The 23,453-nt window shown below is 41.0% G+C and overlaps 1 protein-coding gene across 2 annotated transcripts in view; it reads left to right on the top strand.

Moving 5' to 3' along the window:
• Positions 1–23,453, top strand: part of pcif1 (phosphorylated CTD interacting factor 1) — a 56,576-nt gene that overhangs the window by 27,333 nt on the left and 5,790 nt on the right. For both annotated transcript variants that reach the window (XM_088337514.1, XM_088337515.1), the window contains 6 exons: positions 10,057–10,216; positions 18,136–18,320; positions 18,689–18,775; positions 18,849–19,033; positions 19,107–19,200; positions 23,025–23,200. In XM_088337514.1, the coding sequence (XP_088193640.1) occupies positions 10,057–10,216; positions 18,136–18,320; positions 18,689–18,775; positions 18,849–19,033; positions 19,107–19,200; positions 23,025–23,200 (887 nt within the window). The remainder of the gene's footprint in view (positions 1–10,056; positions 10,217–18,135; positions 18,321–18,688; positions 18,776–18,848; positions 19,034–19,106; positions 19,201–23,024; positions 23,201–23,453) is intronic.

A 23,453-nucleotide genomic window follows, 5' to 3' on the forward strand; every position in this document is an offset into this window, starting at 1 on the left:
GTAATAATGTCCAATTTGAACAAAAATCTCCACAGCAGGCATATCTGCCAATGCCTCACAACACAGCATGAGGACTCAAGACTCACAAGGGATGGTTAAGTCTCATGAGTGATAGAATAGAGCCTTGTGGTCACCCGGCCTACTTCCCGGTTGACGGAATGCCTAAACTATGTTAATTTACAGTTAGTGAACCTTGAATATTGGCAATATTATTATTTTTTCTAAAATAATGTAGCCCCCATAACTTTCTGTGCTCTTATTCAGGTTTTTAAAAATCAGAATAAGAACCTGGACGGAGGCATTCAACCAAGTACTGTATGTGCATAGTCTTGGGTTGCACCCACTGGAAATGCACAAGCACCAATAAACAAACATGACTCCAAGAAAACGACTACTTTATTAGTGTGGTGAGTGACATTAAAATAAAGTATTTGCTAAGCAAATGGAAGTCAGAGGTGTACTTTGCGTGTTTTTGCGTCATGATGCTGTTCTAGCATTTCTGTTTAGACTGGGATCGGTCACAAGAGCTAGGCTCAATCTCATTACTCCCACTTGCCCTCAATTTTACTACTTACTCTGCAAACAAAGTGGGGTGGAAGAGTGTTAAATACAAACTGTCTTACTTAGTGAGGTTGGGAGCACTATAGCTTCCCCTTAGCCACTCCCCTTTACTGACCAGCTGGAATTAAGCGTGAGAGAAAGTGAACCAATTATGTAGTATTTGCTTTGTGTTATGGAACATAAAATACTACAAAGAGGGCTGCAAGATGAGGAAATGAACAGGATAAATGAGTGAAGTGCAGTACTCGTCTAGCGCCATGCTAATATCTTTTGCAAGTAACACTACTGTTTATGGTTGTAACCAGATCTAATGGTATCTTTTGAGGTGAGTGAAATAAAAAAGAAAAATAAATGAACAATCGCTAAGTTGCATCACAAAAAGATGTGATGCCCGTGGGCACCAGGTACCCTCCTATGAACACCTGAGTAGTAAATTTGATTTTTAACTGACAGGTTTTAGTGGTTGACCGAACCCACCTGCTAAAAACATAGTTACAACATAATAATAACATAGGTTATTTTAGAATATAAAAGATAAAATGGTAGCCATTTGTGCCAATCAGTGACAGAGTAGCTCCTAGCTTCAAAAAGGACGGTGACCCTTTTTTATAGAGAAATTGTCCCCTTGCCCTCACCAAAGAAATTAAAGGTTGAGGAGATAGGTAAACAAGAAGAAAAGTTTTGATATTTGTGTTTCTTTCCTCCACTGCCCATTTGCTTTTATTTTGTGCAAAATGAAGATGAATTGTAACACACCATATGACACGAAATTGAAACAGGAAATGGTAATTTCGTCGCAAGGTCTGCAAATCGAACTAAGGTTTCCTGCTCTGATGAACTACCTTAGTTGCTTGTGCAGCCCCGTAACCAAGTGACTTTATTAACTTGGAAACTAATTTTAACCACAGTTATAATGTTGACAGTTTGTAAATTGGGTAATTTACACACACACACATCCAACATGGCGGCGCGCATGGATGCTGCGGCTAGTTGCTCTCCAGCTGATCTTCTATTTATTACTGTTTTCTTGTCATTTTTGCTCTCTTTTCTGGACACATGCGTGGCCAATAATACTTATAGTCGGAAGGAACTTATTCAATTGGGTGGGCGTCTAAATTTCGAGTTTTCGGGCACTTTTTATACCACCTTTGATATCCCGAACGAGGTACAAAGAGATCCGGGATCTCCGTGGTCGGCAACCCCACTTACGAAGCGACAGACGGCGTAGAGACTGATAACAGAAGCGGGGTAGTCGCGCTGGGAAGTGTGTAAAGCTAAAGGAGCTACATCGGTGAAACGGCAAAGAAGGCACAAAGATGTGCCTAAGTCCACCATTATTCCTTCATCAATCTTGCCGGTCAACCGACGCCTGAGACTCAACCGACGCCTGAGACTCAACACGCCCAATCGGCGACATCTTGTGACGAGCCCTACAAAGACTTTAGCTAAGTTAAACGATTCAGCAAAGCTAAAATTTGGTCTTTTAAATATTAGATCGCTTGCTCCTAAAGCTTTATTTGTTGATGATATTATTCGTGATTACAAACTTAACTTGATTGGTCTATGTGAAAATTGGTTGAGACCGGATGAGTTTTTACTGTTAAATGATACTTCTCCTCAAGACTACGTGAGCAGTCATGTAGCACGCTCTTTGAATAAGGGTGGCGGTGTCGCGCTAATTTCTGAAAAAATACTCAAACTTACTCCTCGTACCTCTAATAATTATAAGGCGTTTGAGGCTCTTGTTATGCGGTCCTCCCTATTGTCAATTTATGTAGTAACTTTATCGCGCACCAGGACCCTACTCGGTTTTCTTGGATGAATTCTCTGAACTGTTGTCTGACCTAGTTACCTACGCAGACAACATAATAATTATGGGGGACTTAAACATTCATATGAACTCCCACTCAGTTCACTTACTGTTGCATTTCGGTCTCTAATTGATAGATTTGGTTTTACTCAACTGGTTGATTTGCCAACTCATAAAGATGGAAACACGCTAGACTTGGTTCTGACTCGAGGAGTTTCAACCTCAAACATGACAGTGTTACCGTGTACTACCGTTATTTCTGATCATTATTTAGTTACATTTGAGGCGCTAGCTAAATGTAGTATTAAAAAAGCTGAAGGATTTAGCGGACGCAATATAAGCACTGGCACTGTTTCTGAGCTCTCTGATCTTTCAGGAGCAGTTGTGTCGTTTCCTTTATATAGTCAAGTCAAGTCAAGTCAAATTTATTTATATAGCCCTTAATCACAAAAATGTCTCAAAGGACTGCACAGGATTACAGTTACAAAATTACCTGATCTTAAACTAGCAAACCAGCATGCGGGCAAGGAAAAACTCAAAAACCTCAGTGTGAGGAGAAAAGAGAAACCTTGAGAAAGGACCTCACATGTGGTAATCCCCCTTCCAGGATTGAACAGGGTGAATTACAATTAGCATTACTGTACACAGAATAGTAAACACTAGGTAAGAAGTTGAAAATGTCCGGAAAGAGCATGACATCAACGACGACGCCAGCTGGTAAATGCAGGGGTTGACATGCTGCAGGTCAGACCCCGGTCCGCTGACCCATCCCAAATCATCCTTCTCCTACGTATCAGCCAGGCAGGCCTCAGAAAAAGACAGGACAAAACAGAATACGAGGTGGGCATCAATCATATGCTTTGGAATAGAAGTGTGTCTTAAGCCTCAATTTAAAAACTTCCGTTGAGGTTGCAGATCTTATCTCCAGAGGCAGGGCATTCCACAACACCGGGGCCCGGATGGAGAACGCTCTCGAGCCCGCAGACTTCTTGGCTCTCGGAATCACAAGTAGACCGGCATTTTCCGAGCGCAGACTCCGTGCAGGAACATAGGGGGAAATCAAATCAGAGAGATAAGAGGGTGCAAGCCCATGCAAACATTTATATGTTAATAAGAGAACCTTAAAGTCACATCTTAAGTGGACTGGGAGCCAGTGCAAGTTGGCCAATACAGGTGTAATATGCTCAAACTTTTTAGTCTTAGTCAAAAGTCTAGCTGCCGCATTCTGAACCAGCTGCAAACTTTTAATGCTAGACATCGGGAGACCAGAAAGCAATACATTACAGTAATCAAGCCGAGAAGTAATAAACGCATGAATTAAAATCTCTGCATCTGATTGGGACAGCATTGAACGAATCTTCGCAATATTACGGAGGTGGTAGAAAGCTATTCTAGTAATATTTTTCACATGTAACTGAAACGACAGATTAGGATCAAATATAACACCTAGATTTTTGACCGAGTCACTATGGGTGATATTACATTTGTCTAGGTTCAGGGTAAATTTTGAAAACAAATGACGACAGTGAGCTGGACCAATAATCAACATTTCAGTTTTTTCTGGGTTAAGGCGTAAAAAATTATTTGACATCCATCTTTGAATCTCAGTAAGGCAATCCTCCAGATTTCTAAAACTTAAATGTCCAGTTTTTTCCAGTGGCACATACAGTTGAGTGTCATCTGCATAGCAATGGAAACTAATATTATACTTGCGGATAATGTCACCAAGCGGGATCATATAAATACTAAAAAGAAGGGGGCCAAGTACAGAGCCTTGAGGAACACCACAAGGGACATTAGATTGTTTAGAGGTCATATTGCCATAGTTAACACATTGCATCCTGTCTGACAGGTAGGACCTAAACCACGAGAGTACAGTTCCTGAGATACCAATGCGTTCTAGACGAATCAATAATATGTTGTGGTCGACCGTATCAAAAGCAGCGCTGAGATCCAGCAGCAGTAACATTGATGAGGCACCAGAATCTATTGTTAAAAGGAGATCATTGGTTACTTTTGCAAGGGCTGTCTCAGTAGAATGATTTGCTCTAAATGCTGACTGGACAGTTTCAAAAAGGTTATTTTCTGACATGAAGTCATTTAGCTGCTGTGCAACGACCTTTTCAAGTAATTTCGCAAGAAATGGCAGATTTGACACTGGCCTATAATTACCTAGGCTTTCTGGGTCAAGGTTAGGTCGCTTAAGCGTGGGTTTAATGACGGCAGACTTGAAGGCTACAGGAACAATACCCGAGGATAGCGATATATTAATAATATTTAAAACTGATGGTCCTAAGATCTCAAACAGATCCTTCACCAGTGAAGCTGGAAACGGATCAAGCAGGCACATAGTTTGTTTGGCCCTACTGACCATCTGTGTTAGATTATCAAGGGACAATTCATTGAAACTGGAGAATGTTTCTAAACAACCGCTGACACAGTCCATACCTAGCACCTCCACATCTTTGATATAGGAGGAGGAAACAGAGCGTTCTTTTAAAATTTCATTCCTGATTAGTTGAATCTTTTTATTAAAAAATTCCATAATGTCATTAGCAGAATGAGTGCAACCATTTGGGTTAAGTTGTTGTCTGGTAAGTTTCGCCACTGTGACAAATAAAAATTTTGGATTATTCTTATGTTCAACAATAATCTTAGAGAAATACGAAGCTTTAGCTGAGGCAAGAGCTACTTTATATTTCAGCAAACTGTCACACCACGCCAGTCGAAAAACCTCCAGCTTAGTAGTGCGCCATTTTCGTTCAATTTTTCTGCAACTTTGTTTGAGTAACCTAGTTTCTTCAGTAAACCAAGGTGTATTCTTCTTGGGTCGGAATTTATACTTTAGGGGCGCCACAGAATCAAGAACATTTACCAAAGCAGTATTGAAGTTGTTTGTAAGTGAGTCAACAGACCCAGTGTACGAAGGGAAGGCTGCAGTTACCGTAGGTAATAATTCTTTTAAGGCTAACACCGTTTTAGGGCGGATATTGCGACTGCTAAAGCCTATATTTTCCTTATCACAGTAAACATTAAACAACACCTCACATTTAACAAAATAGTGATCAGAGATGGCATTAGGATACGGTAACACTGTAACATTTGAGGCTACTACGCCACGGGTCAGGACAAGATCTAGAGTGTTCCCATCTTTATGAGTTGGCACATCAACTATTTGATTGAAACCAAATGTATCCATCAGTGACTTAAATGCAATTGCAAGTGAATTTGATGGGGAGTTTATGTGAACATTAAAATCACCAATAATTACAACATTATCCGCATACGTAACTAAGTCTGTTAACAAATCAGAAAATTCTTCCAAAAAATTTGAGTATGGTCCAGGTGGGCGATACACAACAACTACATAAATTGGTGTTGACATTAAGGACCTCATAACAAGTGCTTCAAACGTTTTAAAACTAGTAAGGGTATTAGAAGTAAATTTCAACCTATTTTCCGATATAAGAGCAACACCTCCACCTTTTTTGCATGGTCGTGCCAAGTGCGCACTCACAAAGTTAGGGGGAGAAGCCTCATTTAACACTACAAACTCATTTGGTTTCAACCAGGTCTCACAAAGGCCAATAAGGTTAAGATTGTGTTCATTAATAAGGTCATTAACAAGTAAAGCTTTGGAGGCTAGTGATCTAATATTAAGAAGGCCAAGCTTCAGCACTGTGGACTGAGCTGAAACCTTTCGCGAGTTTTGCACCTTAGTGGTAACCACCACAGGATTCGACTGCCGGTCCCGGGTCTTGTGCCTTGCATGACGGCAGATGCGGCCCGAATTCCATACCACAGGAATATTGTTGACCGGTGGAGTAGCAGGATGACTATTGGTAGAAAATAATGTTATTTCTTCTCCCTCCTCACCTAACAAGGGAGAAACAGAGGTAAGAGGCACAGAAGAAGATGCTATAGAATAGTATAAATCAGGGTGTATGGTGCAGTCAGTAGAACACTCTAAACTACAAAAACTATGTGAATTGCATGAATCTAGCATAGCGCTAGTTAGCTCTAGCGTTACAGACTCCACACCCATGGTAACAGGTTCACTAATCACCTGTGACCTGGCCTGCACTAGTGTATCCTGTCATGGAAGGCTTAAACAGTAATCTATATTTTTAGAAAGAGTGAGAGCACCTTCCCAGTTAGGGTGAAGGCCGTCTCTCCTTAGCAGGTCAGGTCGGCCCCAGAAAGCAGGCCAGTTATCCACAAACCTAAATCCCTTCTGATTGCAAAAACTTGCCAGCCATCGGTTTAGCGAGACTAGTCTGCTAAACCTCTCATCATTGCCTCTCGCAGGCAAGGGGCCAGAGACAATTACTCGATGCCGACTCATCTTTCTGGCGAGATTACAGGTCCTAGCAATATTTTTCTTTGTAATCTCAGATTGTCTCATTCTAGTATCATTGGAGCCAACGTGAATGACTATATCGGTGTAGCTAGCCCTGTCCTGGTGTCTAGGTTTGCTCGTCAGCTCCCTCAAATTAGCCTCAATGTCGGGTGCTCTGGCCCCAGAAAAACACATAACCGTGGCTGGGGTGCTAAGCTTTATGTTACGGGTGATGGAGTCACCTATAACTTGGGTGCGGGAGCCAGTAGACCGGGGTGGAGTGGGACTAGCTAGGGGGCTGAACTTGTTATGCGTCTGAATTGGCTCACCGCGATTAGCATGCCGTTTAGGGCTAATGCTAACCGGACTAGCAGGTTCGCTACAACCCACGCTAGCAGTGGTGTCCGAGGCACCTAACATTTTCCGTTTAAACTGCTCTAGCTCACGGACACGTCCCTCTAGAAGGGCAACCTGCCTACGGACACGGGAGCAACCTTTACAGCAACCCATACTTACTTGTAAGCGTCGGATACCAAGAGCGTCCTAGCAGCCGTGGGAGGGGATATCCTTCAACAACGATCGGCAGCAGCTTCCGACTGTAAAAACAATTGTGCGCGGCACTTACCTTGCGCCAATCGTCCGAGATACTTACCTGAAACTTTTCAAGATAAAAAGTCTCAATCCAGAATTCTGCTAAAGTAGGAATCTGAAACAATCTCGTAGACGCAACGACGTGAGCAACACAAAATTCCCGCCACTCGATAACCCGGAACCGGAAGTTACAACTATATAAAGGCTATATCAACTCACTCATGAATGAGTTTAACCCTGACTAGTGTCCTGGATTCAGTCGCACCCATACGGCTTTAATCACTACCTAAAAGACGCACGCCTTGGTTTACTGATGAAACTAGATCCCTTAAACAAGAATGCAGGAAATCTGAAAGAAAATGGCGCGCTACTAAGCTTGAGGTTTTTCGTCAAACCTGGAATGACAGCTTGTTAAAGTATAAAGCAGCCCTTGCCTCTGCAAAGTCAGCCAACCTTTCGAAGGTGATTGCATCACAAAAGAATAACCCAAAAATCCTTTTCAACACTGTAGCATCGCTTACAAGGCAACAGATTATCCCAGATAGTTCTACCTATTCAGCCCATGACTTTATGGTCTTCTTTAATAAGAAGATTCAATGCATACAGGAAGAAATTTCTAAAGACAGTGTTAATACAACACATATTAAAGGTCTGAAATCTATAGATGCACGGCATGGTGGCTGTCCAGGGAATTTGTCCCGATTTAGTGATCTGTCACTCGATAATCTTAAACAGGTGGTGAATACGGCCAAACCGACGACTTGCCTGTTCGACCCGCTTCCGGGTTCGCTTATTAAAGGTCTTTTTGGGGTCCTTGGGTTCTAAATATTTTACACATATCACTCTCCTCAGGTGTAGTTCCAGTGGCTTTTAAGTCCGCTGTTATTAAACCTACACTGAAACGACCCAACCTTGATCCAGAAAGCTTATGTAATTATAGACCTGTGTCAAACCTACCGTTTATTTCTAAAGTACTTGAAAAAGTAGTGGCACAGCAGCTGAATGATTTTATATCCGAGAACAATCTTTTTGAATCAATGCAATCAAGATTCAGGCCTAACCACTCTACTGAGACAGCTCTGATTAAGGTAACCAATGATCTTCTACTGGCAATGGACTCTGGCGCTTCATCACTTTTGCTGCTGCTGGACCTTAAGTGCTGCTTTTGACACAGTGGACCATAATATCTTACTAGAACGGATTCTATATCTTTACTAATAAATGGATTGGTCTCTCAGGAACCGTCCTCTCATGATTCAGAACCTACCTCTCAGATAGGACGCACTGTGTTAAATAGGGCGAAATGACATCTGAGCCCTTTAGTGTTACCTGTGGTGTTCCGCAGGGTTCAGTAATTGGCCCCCTTCTTTTCAGCATTTATATGCTTCCATTAGGTGATATTATTCGCATGTATAATATCAGTTTCCATTGCTATGCAGATGACATTCAACTATAACCTCCATTGGAGGAATCTGCCACACTAAATTGTGGAAATTTGGAGGCTTGCCTCACTGAGATAAAAGAGGGGGTGTCACTCAATTTCTTGCGTCTTAACTCTGAAAAGACCGAAATGTTAGTTATTGGTCCATCTAAATGCCGTGACTTATTCTCAAAAACTCCTGTGAACATTGACAAATGTCACATTACACAGAGTGACTCGGTTAAAAATATAGGTGTCATATTTGACTCTGATCTGTCCTTTTAAACACACGTGAAGAAAATCACTAGAACCGCTTTCTTCCATCTTCGCAACATTGCTAAAATTCGTCCTATGCTGTCTCAGTCGGATGCGGAGATTATATTCACGCATTTGCTACTTCCCTTCTCGCTTACTGTAATGCACTACTCTCCGGTCTCCCGAAATCCAGAATCAAGAGTCTTCAGCTGGTACAAAATGCTGCAGCGAGGCTTTTAACTAGCACAAGAAAGTCCGATCACATTACGCCGATTTTAGCTAACCTACATTGGCTCCCTGTTGATGTGATTTCAAGGTTCTCTTGGTATTATACAAAATCATACATGGACTTGCTCCCCCATATCTTTCAAATTTGATTTCCCCCTATGTTCAGGTCCGAAGCCTTCGTTCTGAAAGCGCTGGTCTACTGGTGATCCCAAGAGCCAAGAAGTGTTCCGCTGGTTCGAAAACGTTCTCCATCCGGGCACCGGTGCCGTGGAATGCTCTTCCCCCTGAGATCCGATCTCCAACCTCCGTGGAAATGTTTAAATCTAAGCTTAAAACACACTTCTACTCTATAGCATATGAATAACATATATATTTTTTTGTTGACAATATCTCTGTACTATTTGTATTAGCAACATCCATTGCAGCCTGGTCATCCTGAAAGGGGGATTACCACATGTGCGGTCCCTTCATTTTCCCTCGTGTTGAGGTTTTTCAGTTGTTCCTTGCCCTCATGTTGGTTTCAAATCAGGGGATGGTGTAATAATAGTCTGAAATAATAGTCTGTGCAATAACCTGTGCAGCCCTTTGAGACTCTTTGTGATTAAAGGCTATACAAATAAAAATGACTTGACACACACAAACACATTTTTATCACAGAGGCTACTTGAATTAGTGAGCTGAGCTACCCAAAAAACTGAGTTCAATGCACATTCACCCTCGTGTTTAATATCAAAACATAAAACGGTTGACTTGATATGTTGTAGGTCAAGAATGGTCTTACTACTAACTGCTTCTTCCTAAACTTGCTTGCACACAGACTTTTTTAAGATTCTCATGCCCTTTTTCTTGCAGGACCGTCTGGAGCATCTCCGTCAGCAGTGCGGTCCCCATGTGACAGCTGTGGCCAAAGACTCAGTGGAGGGAATCTGCTCCAAGATCTACCAGCTCTCATCAGAGTATAGCAGGCGACTTCGACACACGCACCTCAGCCTCCTACAAGACCCACTCACAGGTCAGTGCACGCATGTGCCCACAATAAATTTAATCACACATTTGCCAAAATTGACAGTCTCGTTTTTGAAAGAAGTAGATAGATAGATAGATAGATTGATACTTTATTCATCCCCGAAGGGAAATTCACATTTCCAGCAGCATCCCTGAGCTGAGAACAGTACAATAATAAAGCCAAAAGAATGCAATATACAAATACCCAGTGTGACGTGCAAATGCCCACTGTAGCGTGTTATATAGAGTAACTAAATAGTGCTACACAGAATACATATTGCAGTAAGATTCGGTAATATCCAACGTAGGTGGTGTGGTTTACCGTGGGCTTTTACTCTGCCGGGTAGAGTCAAAGAGCCTCATGGCATGAGGAAGAAAAGATCTCTTCAGTCTGTCCGTAGTACAAGACAGTGACAGCAGTCTGTCGCTGAAACTGCTCTTCTGTCTGGAGATAATGCTGTGTAGTGGATGCGATTGATTGTCCATGATTGACCTCAGCTTTTTCAGTGCTCGTCTCTCAGCTACTGTTGTTAGGCTGTCCAGCTCTTTGCCCACAACAGAGATCGCTTTCCTAGCCAGTTTATTGAGACGAGAGGCATCCTTCTTCTTGACGCTGCCTCCCCAACATGCTGCCGCATAGAAGAGGGCGCTTGCCACTACTGTCTCATAGAATATTTTCAGGAGCTTTTTGCAGATGTTGAAGGAGGCCAGCCTTCTGAGGAAGTAAAGTCGGCTTTGCCCTTTCCTACATAGAGCTTCTGTGTTGGCAGTCCAGTCCAGTTTGTTGTCCAGCTGCACACCCAGGTATTTGTAGGTCTGGACAAATTCTACACATTCTCCCTTGATGGTTACAGGAACCGGGTGAGTTCTTGTTCTCCTGAAGTCCACCACCATCTCTCTGGTCTTGGTGGTGTTTAGGTGCAGGTGGTTTGCGTCGCTCCATCGGACAAAGTCCTGAATCAATTTCCTGTACTCCTCCTCCTGCCCGTTTCTGATACATCCCACGATCGCAGTGTCGTCGGCAAACTTTTGCACATGGCAGGACTCAGAGTTGTACTTAAAGTCCTTAAAGTAATACTATCGCTAATTCTGGAGATTAGTAATTTATCCTTAAATGTAGATCTTAATAAATTATCTAACCCAGGAGGTGATGATATGTATGGAACGTTGGAATGATGAAGCTTAAGGAAGTGGCGGTCTTGGAAATGACGAACTAGGCTCGACCAAGGAAGCCCGAGTGTCTGCGATAAGTCATTAAAGCTTGCAAAAGTAGAATCTATGTACATATCCTTAATGTCATGAATGCCTCGTTTCTGCCACAGATTAAATTCCAAATTTTGACTGGCTGGAAGGAAGATGTGAATATTTTGTATGGGTCTTAGAAAAAGGTTTATAAACCCAAAGGTCTGTCTGAGTTGTGCCCATATTTTAAGAGTATTCAGGACAACAGGGTTATTAGTGCATTGTAAAACAGAGAAGGGCAGGCTGGAGGAGACCATGGTTCTTAAAGAAGAGAAGAGGCAAGATGAAGCTTCAAAGCGGCACCAGTCTGCATCAGGGGAACGACGCCAATACACAATTTTTGGGATATTCGAGGCCCAATAATAATGACAAACTTTTGGGATAGCTAAGCCACCCTGAATTTTAGGCCTCTGTATCAGCTTTAACCATATTCCAGACTTTTTCCCATCCCATAGGAAAGCAATTAGAGCCCTGTCAATAGATTTTATAAAATATTAGCGGAGAGAGAGCGGGATACATTTAAACAGGTAAAGAAACTTTAGAATCACATCCATTTTTTTACAATTTACTTTCCCTGCTAAGGATAAATGGAGCCTTCTCCACATCTATAAGTCCAGTTTTACTTTATCAAGTATTGGATAGAACCTTTCTTGTTAGAGATTTTGCATAACCCTTGTAATGTTAATGCGAAATTATTTAAAGCCACTTTTAGAGAAATTTGAAAGGGAGACGATCATCTTGTATTTGAGAGCTTAGTTGTTGATGGGGTAACATTCACTTTTGTTGAAGTTTCGTTTGTACCCACAGATCGCACCAAAGAAACTGGGTCGGATACGTACAATAATAAATCATCAGCAGAAGGGTGATCAATGCCTCAGTCAACGTCTGTGGGAGTAGTCCACGAGACGGAGAATCATTAAACATACCGAGTAGAATTGGCGTAAGTTTACCAGAGAATTTTTTATAAAATTAGATTAGGTATCCATCGGGACCCAGCGTCTGAACATTCAGCATCACCTTTATCGCAGCGACGAGTTCTAACTGACCAAGTGGAAGTTCATTCTTGGTCCTATTAGCCATTGTAACGGAGGGAGTTTGGAGATACAGTGGAACCTCGGTTCTCAACCATAATCCGTTCCAGTACCCTGTTCGAAAACCAATTTGTTCGATCACAGAAATCATTTTTCCCATTAAAAATAATGTATATCGTTTGAATCCGTTCCAACACCCTGAATGTTTACCTTGAATGTTTAACGTAAACATAAAGCTAACCCAGGCTAATCGTACGTTTGCGTTATCGTAATCTTCCGTACGAAAGATTACGCTAACATGAACGTGTAAAAATATTTTTTTTTGTCTGAGGGGCAAATAGGGAATACAAGGTCCAGCAGTAACGGGGCATGAGCTGAGTCATTGTTGAGTATTCAACTTTTTGACAAAGTAAAGAAGGTTCTGGTCTATTCTGCTATATGAGTGAAAAAATAAGAAAAATACTTTCTCTGTGGGAACAAAAAAACAACAGGGGTAGTACTTTCTATTTGTTCCTCAAAAAAACGGATATTATCTTGGCTTTTTTGGGGAGATTATTTGATTTAGTATTTGAACAATCAAGTGTGATCACGCCATTCAAGTCTCCACCAAAAATCAGTTGTTGTGAATTCAAATCTGGAATTAACGACAAAACTTGACCAATAAACTTATCCCAATTTGGGGCATACATATTTACCAAAACCACAGGCTTATTGAATGAGAAGCCCTGAAACCAGCACTAAATGCCCTTTTTGTCTAAAGTAACAGTAGTTGCATAAATTGTATTTTGTGTATTTGTATGGCCACTCAACAAGTTTTATAATTAGATAGATAGATAGATACTTTGTTCATCCCCGCAGGGAAATTCACATTTCCAGCAGCATCCCTTTGCTGAGAACAATACAATAATAAAGCAAAAGGAATACAATATACAAATACCCAATATGACGTGCTAATACCCACTGTAGCGTGTTGTATAGAGTATTTAAATAGTGCTACATAAAATACACATTGCAATAAAAGTACGGTAATATGCAATGTAGACTAGAGTAGATCATGTTCTTCACCTACCGTCTTTAAAGTCTGATTTGTTCCTTCGCTAACAAGTCAGTTTCATGGAGAAATGCAATATCATTTCAAATATTTGAAAATAACAAAGTTAAAAAAAAAAAAGAAATTTTATATATATATATATATATATATATATATATATGTATATATCAAAGCATCCTACTTGTAACATACCTGTACATAAGAAAAAGGAGCAAATATTGTCAAGCATTTGAGTAGTATACAAGATAACAACCTCTGTATTTAAAGCAATCAGTGGTTATATGCAGTATAGATGGATAATTTATTCATCCTCGTCGGGAAATTCACACTTCCAACAGTATCCTTGTGTTGAAAAATAAAATAATAAAATAAAGATATAGAACACAAAAATACACAATATAACAGTTTGCTATAGAGTATTTAAATAGTGCTACGGAAAATACACACTGTAATAAAAATAGGGTAATATGCAATTGTGGGGATGGGGTTTAATGTGGGCTTTTACTCCCCGGGTGGAGTTGAAGAGCCTCATGGCATGAGGAAGAAATGATCTCCTCAGTCTGTCGGTGGAACAAGACTGTGATAGCAGTCTGTCGCTGAAGCTTCTCTTCTCTTTGCAGATGATGCTGTGTAGTAGATGTAATGAATTGTCCATGATTGACCACACGCTTGTTCAGTGCCAGTCCTGCAGCTACAGTATAGGGAGATTCCAAGATACAGAAAAGTTATAATATTGATCGGTCTAGAAATAGTATCAATGTCCATACCCCCAATCCAGTAACGCATGTTGAAGTGGTGAGCTTACACATCGTCTGTTAGGGATGAATCATCATCATGTTGAAAGTTCATTTCACGCTACATCCAAGTCCTTGCAGGACCTCTGGTCAAGAAACTTTTGAGCTAATCAGGCAAGTCAAAAGTAAACACCTTGTCTCCGTGCGGCACTCTCAGCCGGGCCAGGTAAAGCAGGCGGAATCTAATGTTCTTCTAATACAGGGCTTGCTTGATGCCATTAAAAGCAGCTCTCTTTTTGGTGAGCGCTGCGCTTACATCCTGGAAGATCCTAACTGTGGTACCTTGGAACTTAATCTTGTGATTCCTTGCCCAGCACAGTGCAGCCTCCTTTTGTTGAAATCTGGAGAAGCGGACCAAAAACGTGCGGGGCGGAAGATCCCCGGCTGGTCGTGGAAGTTAAGAAACGGTGCACACTCTCCAGCTCAGGCGGTGTAAAAAAAAAAAACTTCGGGCCCCAGCATTTCCATCAAAACCTCTGACATGACCTTTACGGGGTCCTTGTCGACCTAACTGCTCTCAGCAATGTTCAGTATACGGGGATTAGACCCGGAGAGCGATTCTCAAGGTCGTTACAGCGGTCCAGCAGTGATAGATTCTGGCTCTGGAGCTTCTTGATGGCGTCAACTGTTATTTTAGTCGGTCAAAGTTGTCCCCCGCTAAATATCCCACGTAGGTGAGACTTTGTTGGAACAAGGACACTGTTGACTGCATCGAGTCCAGTGAATCCCGCACCGGTCTAATGGCCGCTCGAATTAGGCTGGAGACATCTTCCTTGATTGAGGCTCTCAGCTTGGCATATTCAGCCGACAGTCTATCCATCGCCACCACTACAGCCGCATGTTTTACGGGTGAATCAGTGGCTCCTGCTGCAGTCGGAGGGTTGCTAGCATCGTTATCCTTAAAAGTTGCTAGCTAGTTTGCAGTGCGTGTGGCCGGTGTTTGTAGATTATCTGATTTCGCTGGTTTAGACATGCTAATCGTCACAGAGGCAGTAAACCAAGATAAACAAGCAAATCTGTGTCTCATTTCGAATCAAAATCTTGGTATTAAAGTAGGTAGACAAAAGGTAAACCAGGAGCCCTCATGCGCGCGTCCTCTCTCTACATGTCGTAACCGTCATTGACTACATTTTTACATCATTAGAAAACCTGGTTTGTGTCATATTGGTCCTCCTAAAGAAATCATAGTAAACCAAAATATATTTTCCTTCCCCGTCTTTTTTAATTTGTAAACACTTTAAAAAAAGCGCCATGGCCTCAGTGGGCAGTGCTAAAAAGCCGCATGTGACCTCTCAGCCGCAGCTTGCCGTCCCACATTATACTAATAACCTGTCTTGTCTAACCAGCTCCAATATTCATAAATTGTTGGATATAAGCATCTGCCTTTTTGACTGCTAATAGAATAGAATATACCTTTATAGTCATTGTTACAAAATGGGTTGAACATATTGTGACAATGAAATTGAACGTGGCACTCCAGTTCACATTTAACAGCGAGGATAAAAGAAAACAAAGAAGATAAAGGAGCAAAGAAGATAAGGTTATAATTTACACATTATAAAGTAACAAAGAACATAAAGGTTATAATTTACACAATATTTACACAAGAAATGTGGGCATGTAGGATGTTACATACAGTTTTGGGGTCGTATTAGTGCAATATGCGGTAGTGCAAAAATAGGCATCATTGTGCATATTAAGCATAGGCATGAATACAATTTTACATCTGAGCATCTATAAGAAATTGTGTCATCTGCGTTGAAGCAACAGTAAAGCAGTGCATGTGTCGGTCCGTTTTGGAGGCTAACTCCATCCCTGGGTATGTTTACATGCAGGCAATGCTATATTAGAATATTGCAGATATTTGTGTTGTATTAAGTCATGTAAAACCACACAGAAATCTGATAATGGTCTTAGTCTTGTCATTGAATAGTCCAAAATTGTTGCGTGAGTTCTTTTCGGGTCACTCGTGCAGGTATAGTCCTTTGACTGGGTGAAGAGTTAGAGAGGTGACCCGACCATGGTGCTAACATTCATATAGAAAATCAACAACCCCCCAACCTTTTTTTATTTAGAATCTCCTGGGTGAGTAGATCAGGGGTCAGCAACCTTTTCTGTGTGGAGTGCCATTTTCAAATTTTCTTGTAAATCAGTGTGCCACACCAAGATAATTGACTCGCACAACATTTTTTATATCCAACAGAGCTGTAATTTAACACCAGTCCGGATATACAACATGGATATACATTGAAATCGTATAACTGACCAATTTTTCTTCCACTATTCTTGTTCATCAATAAACTAAAAAATGGATGTGAGCAACACGTGGAAAGGTCTGTAGCCATCCATTACTTCAACTTTTTACCATAAGAATTAACCAGAATCAACCATTCTTTAGCAACAATAAACTAAAATCAAAAACAAGTGACATGGACAGCTACCATACCATTCCTCAATGAAATCTTAGTTCAGAAAATATCAACTTGAAATAACAGCAGCAAAGCAGAATGCTATTCGAAAATAAGTGCAACAGAAATAACAGCTGATTTGGTCCTAGATATTAAATGGTTTTCCGTGCTTTGCTATGCAGTGAGGATTGTGATAACTTGCTTCAGTGGTGGTGATTTTGACAGTGACAAAGGTTTTTAGAGTCTGTTTGTTGGTCGTACCTGGACACAGCATGTTTTAATGTATGCGCCATGTCGGACTTATCCTTGAATTCATGTTCATGTTTTGTCTCGTAATGACGTTTAACACTTGATGTGCGAGGTACATCGCTCCCGAGGCATAATGCACAAACGACACGGTCATTTTTTTGCACAAAGCCCCAGTGATCTGTCCACGCTGGCTGAAAAGAATGAGATTTTTTTCCGCTGAAGCAGCCGTCATGATTCAGTCATTTATTGCGCGCTGGTGTTTCTGTGGCTGCGTTAAAACACAGATCTTTCCTCCTCTGCGAGGCGTGGCGTAGACACGCACTCACGAAGCAGAGGAGGAGGAAGAGGGGCGCTACCGTAAACACGGTGCGCAACTCAAAATGTCTAAATTTCATGTAAAAATGGGCTTTTAAAAAAAAAAAATCATTATTTGTATTATTTTGCCGTCCGGTCGCGTGCCACTGGTTAACCCCTCGCGTGCCACTGCTGGCACATGTGTCATAGGTTGACGACCCCCGGAGTAGATGAACCCTAAAGGGCGTGGAATACCAAAGAACACAGGCTCAGCAAACAAAGACAATGATTACAAATTAAACAATTAGATGTAACATTTGTGGCTTTATAAGCATTCTTCTATGCAAGTGTTTAATAATCAAAATAGACATACTTTGCAATTTTTCAATGATCAACAACCCTGGAATTCTAAGCATTGTTCATTGCATTAAAAAAATGAAACAATAATACTGATTTTGAAAAATCTATAACACACAATTATCATTAGTCAAAACTCTGTAATCACACAGAGGCTATTACAGCCCCCTCCCTTCCCCGATTTGGTTTCAGGTGTTTGACGTTTTCGGCCCTTCAGAACTTTATAAATCAGCTCGTGATATACACTGATTGTGTCAGTACTGTGAGCAAGGTCCATTTTATATTAAAATAAGAAAAAAAAAACATGAAACTTGCTTTTAGGGTCAAAACACTCATGCGTTTGTATTTAAAATTTTTAGACCATCTTGGACTTGAACTCTTTTTAGTGTTCAAGCCCCAGTATAAGGAATGTTTTCTCTTTATTACGTTATAAACTTTGTTCACTACGTTATCACTAACAATAAAGACAATTCTAATTCATATCTGTGTTCTTTGTTAAGATGCGTCCACTTTGTCGTCGTCCTCCCCCTCGTCATCATCCCGCCTGGTGTATTGCTACCCATTGCGTTTGGCACAGCCGTCGCCGCCACTCCCACGTGTGGAACTTCACTTTGAGAACGATGTGGCCTGTCTGAGGTTTCGGGGGGAGATGGTCAAAGTCAACAGGGGACACTTCAGCAAGCTGGTCAGTACTCAAGCCTGATAATATCATGTAGATTCCAAAAGTATTAGTTTAATTGTACTTATACTCTCCTAAAGCAACTGTTAAGTATAGACTTCACACATTAGCCCATTTAGGAGGGGAGTGCATTCTCTTTCCCACCTTCAAGGATGCAAACGTGTTCATTTTACTTGTATGCAGCAAAAAAGTTGCGGCTTGTACTCCGAAATTTTCTTTGATCAAATAACTTGAAAACATTGTTTCCATATTGAAATGTTTGGAGATATAGTCAAGTGAGAATTAATCTATCATAATACAACAATCAGATTTTGACCCTTGTCTTCTTGGGTTGTATGTCTATTTTATTTGTGTGTGAAATTGTGTGTGTATAGGAGCTGCTTTACAGGTACAGCTGCATTGATGACTCGCGCTTTGAGAAGTTTCTGTCCAGAGTTTGGTGCCTGCTGAAACGATACCAGGTCATCTAACATATAACAAGTCACACTTGCTAGCAACCCTGATTTGATTCTTGACTGGATGATGCTTGTTTAGGTGATGTTTGGCAGCAGCTCCAACGAAGGCACAGGCCTGCAGGGGGCGCTGCCGGTGACTGTATTTGAGGCTTTAAATCGTCAGTTTGGAGTTACCTTCGAGTGCTTCGCATCGCCACTAAACTGCTACTACAAGCAGTTCTGCTCCGCCTTCCCTGACACCGACTGCTACTTTGGATCCAGAGGGTGAGAGGCGCTTTGGTGGCCAAGCTGCCTGCAGCCGACGCGGAATGCATTGTAACTATGTGTTTGTTTGTAGGCCCTTTTTGTCCTTCTCTCCTGTCAGCGGCTCTTTTGAAGCTAACCCACCGTTCTGCGAGGAGCTGATGGATGCGATGGTAACACACATAGAGGTAGGGGTGACACGAAAAAAATATATGACGGAGTTTCTTTTCAAATAAATTCACAAATTCAATTTTATTACGATTGTTTTTCATAGGTTTTTAATGCCTTACATTTTGTTTTCATATTTAAAAATAAAAAACAAAAATTCAAAATTGAATGTCATGCACACTATCTATACTAACTGCTACAGGGTTATCGTGGATCATCAAATTCTTAAAAAGCATTGAATTCATTATTTCAAAAATAAGGGCTTAATTGGCATTCAGATAGATAGATACTTTATTCAGTCCCGTAGGGAAATTCACACTTCCAGCAGTCTCCCTTGTTGTTTATTAACATGATTATTATTATTATTATTAACATGATGCCCTCGGGGTGCTTGTTGTAGTCTAACGGAGTGGATGACGTCACACGCTAGTCCAAAAGTTCGACGTCCCTGCGGCAGATGGAAATCTTTGTGCCCAGGGATACACCACCTCGTGTTAGCGAGTCCACCTCCTCTCCACTTCCCGCAGGCTTTCGCGTCTCTGTCTAGCAGCGCTGAAGCCGGTTAGCTCAGGATAGCTTCGGGTGGCTCCACATTAGCGTCCGAGATGCCAGACGTGAGCCAACGTTTCCGTAAAACACAGCAACGGTACTCCCAACACCCAAACAAGTTAGGCACCTCGGCACCTAAGTTGGGTCATGCTTTCGTCCCTCCAGATGATGTCTCAGCAAGACATTAGTAATAACAAGAATAATGATCCACTGCTTAAACCCTAGACCACTGGTGACCACTAAATGGTGTAGGAAAAGCCATCATCACATTATTTTATTAAACATACCATGTTCTACAACATTGTTTTGGCTGAACTCTATTTTTATATTTTTATATTACAACGTTGTACATCATGAAACTGTGGATAAAAGTAGTGTGATAATGAGAAAAGGTCTAATATGTTTTCCCTTGTCATCTACAATCTTAGTGGTCTGATGGTAAGGATTTGGCGCTCTCATTGCCGCAATCCGGGTTCTATTGCCATTGTATCTAATGCTGAGCAAATGCGGTCAGTGAGAGCTGACCAATCATCAAGGTACTACCATCATAAGCAAGTTCTGTTTTGCAAACTTTGCAAGTAGTCTTTCTATCTGCTGTTTTCAGGCTAAAATGCTCCTAAACATGAGCTTTGGGATAAGTACTTGATTTGGGTGCTGTCATTTCTGTATGTTTATGAAATAAATGAAATGAAATGTTTATTGAAGGTATTGTTGGATACATTAATCAAAACATGACACAAAAAAAAACTAATGCTGAGAGTGAGCATGGCCAAATATGGTCACCTTACGCCCCCTCCCCTAAAAAATTTGACAAATTTATTTCTGCCAACCTTTGCTTAAAGGTTTGCACCATATTTGCACTAATAACCCGGTCAGGCAAAAAATTCCAAATTTTTGGTATCCTGAAAGAAATAAAGTTTCCATGCAAGTTGCTGGTAGGTCTAGGCACCCGTAACTTATATCTGTGACCACGTAAACCATCAACACGACAGAACTCAAAAAATTGATCAAAAGGCACATCGATCATTCCATGCAGTACTTTGAACACAAAAATTAAATCAAATCGAATTCTGCGGAGCTCCAAAAAGTCCAAGTTCAGTCTTTGTAGTCTTTTCGGATATGACAAGTTGTGCATCCCAGGTATCCGCTTCGTATACCGACGTTGAACTCCTTCCAGTAGGTTAATGTCCTTGAGTAAGTAAGGGTTCCACACAACGCTATTATATTCTAACCCGGGTCTAACATAAACGCAAAACATTCGAACTAAGAATGCTGGGTTCTTGTTGTAAAAGTGTCTGTAAATGTTTGATGCTATGTTATTGGCTTTGTTGGTAATTTTGGCGATATGCGTGATAAACTTTAGGTTTGAAGTAAGAGTGACACCCAGATCCTTATGTTCAGTAACAACATGCAAATCATGATCATTAATGTTATACAGCGGAACAGAACCATGAAAAAACGACTGTGCTAAGCATTTTTGAGATGACAGTTGCAGTTGCCACTGTTCGGACCAAAGAAAAACTAATTTAATGTCATTTTGGAGAGAATCAATTGTTCCTGCAACCTGGGTTTTTGGTAAGAAAGCCGTCAGTTTAGCATCATCGGCTAAAATTGAGATGTCACTACTTTGAATGGCCTCAGGTAGGTCATTCACAAAAAACAGAAATAATAATGGTCCTAGTACTGAGCCCTGCGGTACCCCACTACAAACTTCCGACCACGCTGAAAGAACATCATCAATTTTTACGCATTGTTTACGATTTGACAAATATGCAGTTATCCATTCAAGCAGTTTTCCACTAATACCATAGCATTTCAGTTTTTGTAAAAGCTTGTCATGAGACACTTTATCAAAAGCCTTGCAAAAGTCTAAGTAAACAACATGACCAGCCATATTGTGAACAAAAAACATACTGGTAATATTATTCAAATGACCTATCAAGTTAGTCATGGTAGAATGTCCGGACCTAAACGTAAAAAGATTGTGCTCCTGTATAAATTTCCATATGGCATCTGAGATAATTTTCTCAAACACTTTACAGACGCAGCTAGTCAAGCTAACTGGTCTATAGTTGGCTGCACTTGTTGTGCTCCCCCCTTTAAAAATGGGTATGACAATAGCACTGAGCCAGTCCTCAGGCAGCTGTGAATCCTCAAAAGATCTAGAAAACAGGTAAAATAATGGTTTTAATGTTACTGCTCGAGACAGCGGCGCTTAAGCGCATGAGTGAATTTCTGCAGAGATTATACTCATATAGAGATGCCTTGCTCTTATAAAATATACGTGTCTAGCGACAATGGTCAGCAATGAACTCCAATGTCGACTATTTGTACTAGCGATTTTTTTCGACAATGTCGCCTAAGTGTTGCCGCTCTAGACTCCGCCGACATTAAGCTTTTGTATAATGGCGGGGGCACGAACTATCATCAAAAGGCCTGGAGGTTGCAAGTTTGTGACCCCTTCTCTAACTCCTAAAAGTACTTAAAAAACTGGGTCATGAACCTTCGAATCCTTTTGAACTAGTCAATTCATGTTAATTTGTATAGCCCTTAATCACAAGGAGTCTTAAAGGGCTGCACGGACCAGATTATTGCAAACTACAGACTATTATTACACCATCCACTGATCTAAAACCTTAACATGAGGAAAATGATAAAATAATATGATTAAACTTTCGTGTCATAGTTAAAAGCCTCGTTGCAGCCTTTTGTACCAGCTCCAGGCTCTTGTTTTTGGACTTTGGGAGACCGGAGAGTAGGGCTTTACAGTTATCAAGACGGGAGGTAACAAACTCATGAATTATAATCTCCGCATCAAACGGGGAGTGCATAGGGCGGATTTTAGCAATTTTCCAAAGATGGAAAAAAGCTGTTTTAATAATGTTCTTAATGTGTGTTTGGAAGGACGGATTGGGGTCAAATATGACGCCTAAATTTTTGACTTCGTCACTCAGGGTGATATTGCATTTGTCAATGTTCAGACCAATGTTTGAGAACAAGTCATGGCATTTAGATGGACCAATAATTCACATTTCGGTGTTTTCAGAGTTGACTCTGAAACCCAACGGAAGATACAGTTGAGTGTCAACTGACAACTAGGGATGTCTCGATCACGTGATTGGAAATGGGGCTCGATCACATGACTTTCAGCTAATTGGCCAAAAATATTTGGGCAAACAAATTTGAATGGTCACAAAGTTGTATAAGAAAAATGTGTAATATTTGATTGTTGAACAGGACAGTATTCCTTTAACTTGCCCGGACACACAGACAAAATTGTGTATCGCCCACCCAGGATCTTCTGGAACAGTCAAGTGAGCCGCTCTCCTTTATCGTCTTTGTGCCCGAGTGGCGAGACCCTGTGACGCCGGCCCTCGGTCGTATGGAGGGAAGTCGCTTCCTCCGTCACCAGATGAGCGTTCCTGCCTACGAACACGAATACCGATCTGGAAGCCAACACATCTGCAAGAGGTTTCAGTCACTAGCAAACATTTTTTTTTACTATTAACCAAAATCTTTTGGGGTGTATTTGCTTTCAGTGCCGCTTTTTCATTATTGCACTTTTGTAATTTTAGTATTCCCTCATTTTTCACAGGGGGTGCATTCCAGAAGGTCCCAGAAATATTCAAAACCCGCAAAGTTTTGTTTATTAAATCTCTTATTACACATTGAACCAAAGAACAAACCCAATTTCAGGCTCAAGTATTCCTTGACGAAACAAAAA

The sequence above is a fragment of the Urocampus carinirostris genome, chromosome 6 (genome assembly GCF_059441175.1).
Source record: "Urocampus carinirostris isolate Australia breed hairy pipefish chromosome 6, RoL_Ucar_1.0, whole genome shotgun sequence".
NCBI lineage: Eukaryota > Metazoa > Chordata > Actinopteri > Syngnathiformes > Syngnathidae > Urocampus > Urocampus carinirostris.